This window comes from Nelumbo nucifera, chromosome 5 (assembly GCF_055504915.1).
Source record: "Nelumbo nucifera cultivar China Antique chromosome 5, China Antique-T2T, whole genome shotgun sequence".
In the NCBI taxonomy this organism is placed as follows: Eukaryota; Viridiplantae; Streptophyta; class Magnoliopsida; order Proteales; family Nelumbonaceae; genus Nelumbo; species Nelumbo nucifera.
Genome location: NC_142653.1, coordinates 53551340 through 53561224, shown reverse-complemented (window position 1 = coordinate 53561224; position 9885 = coordinate 53551340). Strand labels below are relative to the sequence as shown.

Genomic DNA, 9885 nt, shown 5'->3' with positions numbered 1-9885 from the left:
CTGGGGGTGTGCTGATTTATAAAAATTGGGATGTGTCCATATCACTCCCCATCCTTTTTGTCTTTCCTGAGAAAGGAAGAAAAGTATTAGAAGACAAGAGTTAGGTGGAAAATAATGAGAAGAATAAAGATGGAGAATATCTACAGAAGATTTGTTGGATTTCAGAATGAAATTGAGGCAGAGGACAAATCATGTAAGACATAGGTTTATTCAACTTTCTCCCTAACGATTTGTCAACTTCAAATAGCAGCTTTTGAACTTGGAACCCTCCCAAGTCACACGCAACCATTATTCCATTAATCCTCAAACTACCCAAAAAAGTAGTGGAAGAGCTCTCTTGAGTCTTGACCCGGCCAATGGCCCCAAGACGCAATAAGAAGCTACAAGATGCCTTCTCTTTCCAAATTCTCAGTTCGAAGGAATAAAAACAAACTCATTATTCCTTTCCTTCTCGTTCTTCGTTCGTTTCCCATGTACATGATCCTCTTCTATTTCCCATCTTCAGTCTATCTCCCTACAAAACGTAGTCTCTCTTTCTTTCTCCCAGGAAAGGATGCAAGAAATAGATGAGAAGGAGCTTTTGAACCTTCGGCTTTCCGTTGCAGAAGATTCTGGTGGTGAGAGGAAGCGACAGAGAAGAGATGATTCAAACTCTTTGCATCCATGTGAAGGCTATGAAGGGAGGATTTTTAGACTGCTTCACAAGAGGGAGCAAATGTTAAGATTAGACCCCAGGAAGGAAAAGATGGTGGATGATGATGGAAAGGGTCTTCATTTGATCCATCTGTTGCTCGTATCTGCCACTGCAGTTGATGAGAACAACCTTAACTCCGCCATAGAGAACTTGGTTGAATTATACAGAGTTGCATCCTTGACTGGTAATTCGATGCAGCGGCTTGCGGCTTATTTTGCAGATGGTTTGGCTGCCAGACACCTAACCCAGAGATCTCCCTCGTTTGACATGATCATGGAGGAACCCACAGCAGAAGAACAGTTCTTGGCCTTCACAGAACTCTATCGAGTCTCTCCTTATTACCAATTTGCTCATTTCACCGCAAACCAGGCAATAATTGAGGCCTTCGAAAAGGAGGAAAAGCACAACAACAGAAGTTTGCATGTAATCGACTTCGACATCTCCAATGGGTTCCAATGGCCTTCTCTAATTCAATCCCTTTCGGAAAAGGCAACCAGTGATAATCAAATCTCTCTTCGCATTACAGGGTATGGTAGAAGCTTGGAGGAAGTGATGGAAACTGAGACCAGATTAGTGAACTTCTCAAAGGGTTGTCACAATCTAAAATTTGAATTCCAAGGGTTGCTGAGAGGTTCTAAATCCATTCATCCGAGGAAAGGAGATGGAACAGTTGCAGTGAACTTGGTGTTTTATTTGCACACCTTAGGCAATTCTTTACAGATTTCTGATACGTTGAAGTTGGCTTATTCCCTTGATCCTTCTGTTGTAATCTTGGTGGAACAAGAAGGTAGCCGAAGCCCTCGAAACTTCTTGTCAAGATTTGTAGATTCTATACACTATTTTGCCGCCATGTTTGATTCTTTGGAAGATTGTCTCCCAAGAGACAGTGCCGAGAGGTTGAGCATTGAGAAGAATCATTTGGGTAAGGAGATAAAGAAAATGATTAGCTATGAGAAGGATGATGAGCACAACCAGAGGTATGAGAGGTTAGAAACATGGAAAGGAAGGATGGAGAGTCATGGGTTTAAGGGAATTAACCTAAGCTCAAAGTCATTGATTCAGGCGAAGCTTCTTTTGAAAATTAGGAGCAACTGTTCTCTTCTTGAGGTAGGTGGAGGTGGTGGGTTCAGAATTTTTGAGAGAGATGAGGGAAGGGCTCTTTCTCTTGGGTGGCAGGATAGGTACCTAATAACAGCCTCAGCATGGAAAATTTAAATGATAGATGATCTTCTAACACATTTATCATTTTTCTTGGTAATATTGACAGTACTTTCTCTGCATCAACTACTTTACCATGTTCACATAACCACCATTAAGTAGAATTTCTGTACAATTAATTTTGAGATTAAAATCTTTTGATTTTTCTACAGGAATTAATCTTTCCAATATCAAATCTACTCTTTCTCTCAATAGGTTCAATGTGTTTTAGACTAGAATGAACATTTCTTCTGCTTTGTAACCATTGTTTGGAGGTTGCCATTGTGTAACAAAATTAATTCTGTGGAGAAAATGATCTTCCTAGTAGTCTCAATTTTTGGGTTGTTATTAACATTAAAATCAAGACAAAGCCAAACAAATTGCAATTCAAATGTAGACGTTTATGCAAATAAACAAACAAATTTAAAAGTAGGTTACAGCTCTAGTTCTAAAGATCACTTCAAATCATGGAGAAGCTCTTTTAAAGGCTGTAACATGTTTAAGTTGATTGTGTTTATTTCTCATTTCGGATGCCAATGAATCCATGATGGGTCATCAGTCATCATAAAATTCTATATTCCTTTTGTGGCGCAGGAATCTCTTACCTTTTCTAAAGAGATCTTCAATTTTCCTTGGGGACAAAAGTTGCAAGTTGGTTGTGGGCGGCCATCAGATTCTTTATTGATATGGGCCAGAATTTATAGAATTTAATGGCGCGGAGTTGGGGGCCCACTTGTTGAAGCTTGGGCTTGGGTTCTATAATTCATTCAGAAGGGCCCATGTTAGGTTATGGATCCTCCTGGGTGTCTTTTCAGTTTTCACTCCTTTTTCTTTTATTTCTGCATTGTAATTTCAGCTACCCCTTCTTCATTGGGATTATTATATCAATCAGTTGATCGATTGTTGGCCCAAGTTTTCTCCCAATTCTTCAAGGACACACTTTGCTACCAACAAGACCTTATTCTCATAGGTTGATTTTATGACCTAACTAAGAAAAGCCATATTTTTTTCCCAGTGGTTAGTTATTCTTCTCCATAGATAGATTTTTATTTTATAATAATTTTCCTTTCTTCACAAGTCACAAGCATGCCCCTCACCGATCTGATGCGTGCTTTTGCAAAAGTTGCCACTTGTGCTACTCTTACACATGGATGAGACCATGAACGTTCCAACCATTCGAACAAAATGGAAGGCCCGTTCTGACAAAGAAAGCCAAAAACAGTTGGACAGTTCGAACGGTTTGATCACATGGGTCAGCAATTTGTCGACCAAATCATTGGTTTTTGGTCAAAAGATGGTTCTGGGGTAAAATGAAACCAATCAGGTGATCGGTTCTTAGTTTTTCCAGTCTGGTCCGGTTTTGAAAACCATGCCTTCTCATTTGTTTTACGAATGTCATCCAATCTTACCAGGTTTTTAAAACCGGACCGAACAGTGAACCGTTCTGGGGACCGGTTTCTGGGTGGTAGAACCGCCCGACCATTCGATTTGAACGGACGGTCCATTCTGACTTAAAAAATAAAAAATATAAACAATAAAAAAAGGCCAAAAACCATTATCTGGGTCAACAGTTCAATGATTCAACCATCCGGATCAACGGATCACTGACCAAATTAATGGTTTTTGGCCTACAGTGTTTTTGGTCCGATCATCCTGTCTTATCCGGTTTTGAAAACCATGTTTTATAGTATCATGTTAACTCCCAAGATGCTATGATGCACAATGTTGATGATTACACGTGTAATTGAAATTCGGTATGCCACATTGCCACCACACTTTTTTTTTTCTTTTTTCAATTTTGCTAAAAAAACCATACTTAATTTTAGTGTACAACTTCGAAAGTATATACCACTACAAATAATATTTAGGTTTTCTCACTACCAACCACAATGGAGACATTTCTAGTTTGGTGGTAGAAGCAAGACAGCAAAGCTAGATAAAAGCCCTTTTTTTTATAGGTTAAGGTTACTATAGGGGAACCTACTTTCGAAAGTGATTCTTCAACTATGATACTTGTGGTACACCAATGCACTTGTGATATTAATTGGTAGAACAGTTTGCTAGAGGTAGCTCCAAGCATCTTTAAATTCACTACATGGTTTATTAATCGCCGTTGATCTGGGCAGTTGGACCATTCGGCTCGGGAACCGTTTAGGAAACTGGTTCATTTTACCCTAAACCCAGTCTTTGATAAAAAACTGTTGAATCAATCAATGATCTGTTGACCCGAATGGTCGAACTGTCAACCCGTTCAACAGTTTTTGGTCATTTTTATTTTTAATTTTTTTTTGTCAGAACCGATCGCCCATTCAAACCAGACGGTCGAACCATCGACCCAGAAACCGGTGGCCAGAGCGGTTCCATTTCTGAATCAATTTTTAAAACCATGTTCATAGGTTCAGATAAGGGAGTTGATAAATTGGAAGATAGCTAATCTAGCTTCTAGTACCCAAAATAAAATCCTTTTTTGATAGAGAAGCTTTCCTCAACCCTTCCCAACAAACCACTTCATCCCATATGTGTAGGATTTATGATGGATGTATATGTTTTGGAATGCATAAATTGTACTGTGGCAAATTTTTTAATGATATTATGTACCTGGTATACTTGGAAATTGGTTTATCATTTGAAACTATTTTGAATTCCTTTTAAGTATTACAGTACAATTCAAACAATAAGATTGTAAAAGCTGGAAGGAAGCGAGATGGTTTCTTCTCCTACTAATGTCAATTCTTTGTCAAACTTAGCCACGAAAGAAAAAATATGCTTAATGTGGCATGATATTTGGGAAGATTGATGCTAAATAGAAGTTATACTCTAGAAAGCCTTGTCCCAAATACATGGGGTCAGCTATATGAATCCTGTTCTAACCATTTGTGTTGTTTAGTCTAATATCCAATGTAAAGAAAGATGAAAGTGATTTTTTGTGTTCTTTTTTGCAATACATTTCCTCAGCTCCTTTCCTTTCCCTATTTTGCCCCCTTTCAATTATTTTTCTTCTGGATTGATCTAATGAGAGAGGCAATATAACAAGAAGAAGATCATTCCAAGAGGGCTAGAAATTATTTTTATTTTTCTTCAGTTTCTTTTTTCATTGGTTCAATCTTCTCTGTAATGCTTTTCAACTTTACACATCTTTATGTATTATATTTTCTTAAACTCAGGATTTAATATTCATTTGCTTGATAGATTCTAATTTACTTTCGATTTAAAAAATTCACCCTAAAAGATGAAAGGTTAAACAATAAGAAAAATATTGGGCCTGTTTGACACGTCTTTTTGGGAAGATCTTCTGGTAGCTATGACAATTAAGCTTTTGCATGAAGATTTGAGCAGTCCGAAGCATGTTTGGCAGGCATATGTCTTTCCGCACGAGAATAAACTGCAAAAGACGCAAAAAGTTTCATTTCAAGCTTCCCGAAATCAGCCCAAAATGGGCTTTTCACATCTTTTCGGCATTCCGACTTTTGGTGGCTAGACCTTCCGTGAGCCAAACAGAAATAGACCAAAAATCGGTCTGCATGGCTTGTAAGCAGCTGAAAGACCGCGCGGAAAGACACACCAAACAAGCCCCATACTTATTCTGTATGTAGACAATGGAACTATTGTTTAAAGTTCAATCACTAGCTTTTTACTTTCAGTTGTTTTTCTTATTTGTCTGCACCCTTGCTTCCTATTTGTTATTTGGCTCATTTTATCCATTTGACATTTCATTCTGGGCTATAAAATTTGCCTCGGTGGTGAAGCTAGTAAATACAATAAATAAATTATATTAGAAAATAACATAGGTTTCTCACAGAAAATCCTAAATCATGGATCCAAGTATGATTTCAAATATTTATGACAATGCGATATCAAATAGTTAACATATTTAACTCCTCAAATTCTTGGTAAATTACAGAAATCTTCACAATTTTTAACAACAGAAAACAATGTTATATTCTCATAGGTTTTTCTTTTTTTATTCTTTTTATTTAGGCTATGTTTGAAGGAAAAAGTAGGGAAAGGAAGGCAAAGGTAGTGAAACCTTTACAAACTTTGTATAGATTTCCCTACCTTTCCCTATTTTTCCTTCAAACCAAACACAACATTAAGGAAAAATTGCTAAACTGAGGTTTATAAGAAAGTGAATCAAATGAAATAAGGCAATGCAAGTTATTTGAGCAAATATTTCTCCACCAAAATTGCCCCACAACAGGTCATGGGTCAGGTAGACCCAATAGGTCCCAATTGTTATGTTTACTCCTTGAGTTCTTTGTGGCGATCCACTTCATGAATCTTCTCCGAATTAATTTGAGAGAAACCCAAAGGCAAAATTTCATAGTGGTTTGTGAAGGAAGTATAGGGTTTGGGCTGCTCTAAACTGAATACGAAGAGTTATGTATTTTTCAAGGTTCTCTTTTGTATACTTAGTCTTTGTCTTGTGAGAAAAGAGTGAGACGTTGGGTGTATTTGGGGTTTAGGGTTTTTCTGTGAGTGAGGTTGTACAACTCTATATTTCTTTTCTATTGCTGACTACATAATGGATTTCTGCTGCGCCTTTGTTCGTGGACATAGGCTATAAGCTAAACCACATAAATTTGTGTATTCTCTTTGCTTGCTTCTCTTTATTTTTGTTTTTCTTTCATATTGGATGCCATTCAAATATGTTTTTCTCGTGTTTTCCCCAACATCAACTGAACAAATCCAATTATATTGAGTCTGATTTGCATTATGCATCCTAATTCTAATTGAGTATGGATTGGTTCGGGTTGTTGCCAACAGATTTTCATTTTATAAGTCCAAAGGTAAATTCATTCACTAATGTTACTTATAGTAATTGAAGTTAGGAATTCAGACATTTACGACCATGCCTGTGTTTCTAAAATGAAATAGAATCAAATCGTGCAACGCTTTGAACTGCACGATTACTACTCAAGGGGAGTAACAAAGTAACAAACCAAGTGGAAATGTTTGTTAGGATACTTGGGCACATTTATTTATTGGGTTAGAACTAGGTCTACCCTGACATAGGCCCAACCCAACCCATTGAAAGCACTAGCTCACAACTTTATTAAAAACTCATCCACTAAAAAGACAAACCAATAAATCATTAAGACCCTCTATAATTTTGGATTGTCCTTGCACTTTTCCCTTGTACTATTTTTTACGACACTTTAGCACTTTTTAAAGAGTGAGCACTCTCTTTGAGGTGTGTGACTAATGGTACTTGGGTTGGGTTGGGAATTTGTTAAATTTTTAATAGGTTGTACCCTAACATAAACCCAATGTGGTTGAAATTCATGAATTGGGCAACCTGACCTATATCCCTAGTTATGACACGTAGCTCCCTATACTATTTTTTGCAACACTTCACCCCTTTAAGTTCATATAATGTCCATCCCATTGAGGGTGTACATGGTGAATAAGAAATCACCTAATTTGTATAGAGAACTAGGAAATTTGCCATGGGGCTATGTTTGTACTTTTATTTTTCCTTTGTTGTATAACTATTCTTTGTTCTCTTTCTTTTGTACATTAAGGGTAGATTTGTCCTTTTAAATTTTAATATAGATATAACTTTTAGGGTGTTGACTGTCACAAGGTGTCACACCCACCATTCGGTTGTGCCCTCTCTCTCTCTCTTGATTTTCAATCTAACTCTGACATGGTATCAGAGCAGGTCACGATTTGATATGCAAGTAACTTCTTCATAACCCCTTTCTTCTCTGCTATCTAGAGTACTCCCTAACAATATTTGGGAGGCTCTCGAGTTCTCTTGAATCCCCTTTTTGAACCTGCATTTAATCAGAACTTGACACTCTTTTCCTGGATTGTTGTGCCATCAGGTTTCTCGTTTGTGCTAGATCTCCCTCTAGAAGCATTAGATCAGGTTAAAACTTTAGATCTAGTGTTGCCCAGAGCAGATCTACTGATTCTAATTGGTTTGGTTTGAATTGGATTTGATTTACAAGGGTTTTGATCCACTTCTGAGTTTGGCAGACCCTTACAGTTTCGTTTTCTAGACATCGGTTGAAGGGTACTTCTTTTTTTTTTTTTCTGTTTTGAACCCTACTTCCTGTGGTTTTCTTGCTCTTGTGATTCATGGCATCAGAAAGGATGGAAATTCTCTCAATTAAGTTTAATGGTATGGACTATGCACTTTAGAAATTCAATTTCCAATTTCACGTGGAGGCGAAAGGTCTCTAGGGATATCTGGATGGATCTGTAGTTAAACCTGATGATTTAGACATCAAGGGTCTTAATTAGTGGAAAATTGATAATGCAAAAATTGCATCATAGATCTTAGGATCAGTTGAAGATAACATTGCAATTCCTATGAGAGGATACATGACTACCTATGAGATGTATGGGTATCTCGAGAGAGTATATTAGCAATCAAACACCTCAAGATAGTACCAAATAGAGGTTGATATCTTATCCTATTATCAAGGAGAAAGAAAGGTCCATGAGTATTATGCTGGGTTTATTAACCTTTGGACCGAATATGAGTTTGTACACATGGGAAATGATTCATCAGAATGTTGCGTGAAGCATATGAAAGAACATTTTGATAGAAGGAAGATTATGCACTTCCTAATGCATCTCAGACCTAAATTCGGAGTTATTAGATCTAATATCCTGAGTCGAGGAACACTTCCTGACTTGGATACTATTCTTGGGGAAATTCTTAGGGCTGAAACCAGATTTGCCACACAGACTACTCTAGATGGAAGAAAGGAGTCCAACATTGATACTGTCTTCCTGGCAATAAAATTGAAAGGGAAGAATGACTTCTCTAAAATACAGTGCTATGAGTGTAAGGAGTTCGTACATGTTGTTTCCCATTGCAATAAAAAGAATACATGCATCTATTGTAAGCAGGTCGACCATATTATTACTGAATGCCCCACTCGGCCTCAGAAAAGTAGTGGATCAAATTAGAAGAAAGGAAGCTACAAGGCTTATCAGACGGGTGTAGATGGATCTGATGCAATATCCTCCATTACTTTTATGGTTGGCCAAAATGACACTTCAGGTGGCATGTCTGAAGAACAAATTCGACAACTCATGTCCTTTGTCATCTCTTTAGCCTTCTTTGCTATGGGTTTGTCTGGTAAGTCTTCTACCTATTGTCCCTCACCGAACCATCTATGATACATTGACTTAGGAGCCTCTAACCATATGATAGGGGCCACTCTTGGTTAGTGTTACAAACCCCATCTTCCCAATAAATACATTGTTACTGCTAATGGTGAGAAATTAGATATACTTGGATGTGATGATTTGTATTTATCTACTTCTAAGTCATCTCCATTTCATTTGTCTAAAACCTTATTTGTACCTAAGCTTACCACCAATTTAATTTTTGTTGGCCAACTTGTAAAGGAAGGTAACAATGTCTCATTTACTTCTGATGTCTGTTTAATACAAGACTGACAAACTAGGGAGGTGAAGGGGAAGGAGCGTAGACTGGGAAGACTTTTTGCTTTGGAATTTGAGAAGAATAAAACTGTGCCTGTTTCTACTTCATGTTTGATTTCTACTACCTCTAGTTTTGAATCTTTTAATTGTAATAATGATTGGCATTTGTGGCATAAGCACCTAGGCCATCATTTCTCTAAGAAACTTGATCAGTTGTTTGCTTCTGGTAGTTTACCTGTTTCTAATGTTTCCTTTAAGAATGTGAATAAAGATTGCATCACTTGTAGCTTATGTAAGAGTCATATTTTGCCTTTTCCTTCTCATTCTGATCATGCAACGGTTCCTTTTTATTTAATACATAGTGATGTTTAGTCATCTCCACTTGTCTCACGGTTGAGATATAAGTACTTTGTAACCTTTATTGATGACTGCACTCGTTTCACTTGGGCTTATTTTCTTCGAAAGAAATCTGAAGTGTACACCATATTTAAACACTTTCATACCTATGTTACTACCCAATTTGATGTCCAAATTTGTGTGCTATGATCGAATTCAGGGGGAGAGTATATTGATGGGGATTTCCAGAATTA

The 9885-nt window shown here is 37.3% G+C and overlaps 1 protein-coding gene across 1 annotated transcript; it reads left to right on the top strand.

Annotated features, from left to right (window-relative positions):
- Positions 1 to 374: 374 nt before the first annotated feature.
- LOC104596745 (GRAS family protein RAM1-like) lies at positions 375 to 2773 on the top strand. Its single transcript, XM_010258021.3, has one exon. The coding sequence runs from the start codon at positions 554 to 556 to the stop codon at positions 1907 to 1909; it is 1356 nt and encodes a 451-aa protein (XP_010256323.1). The 5' UTR covers positions 375 to 553; the 3' UTR covers positions 1910 to 2773.
- Positions 2774 to 9885: the final 7112 nt, after the last annotated feature.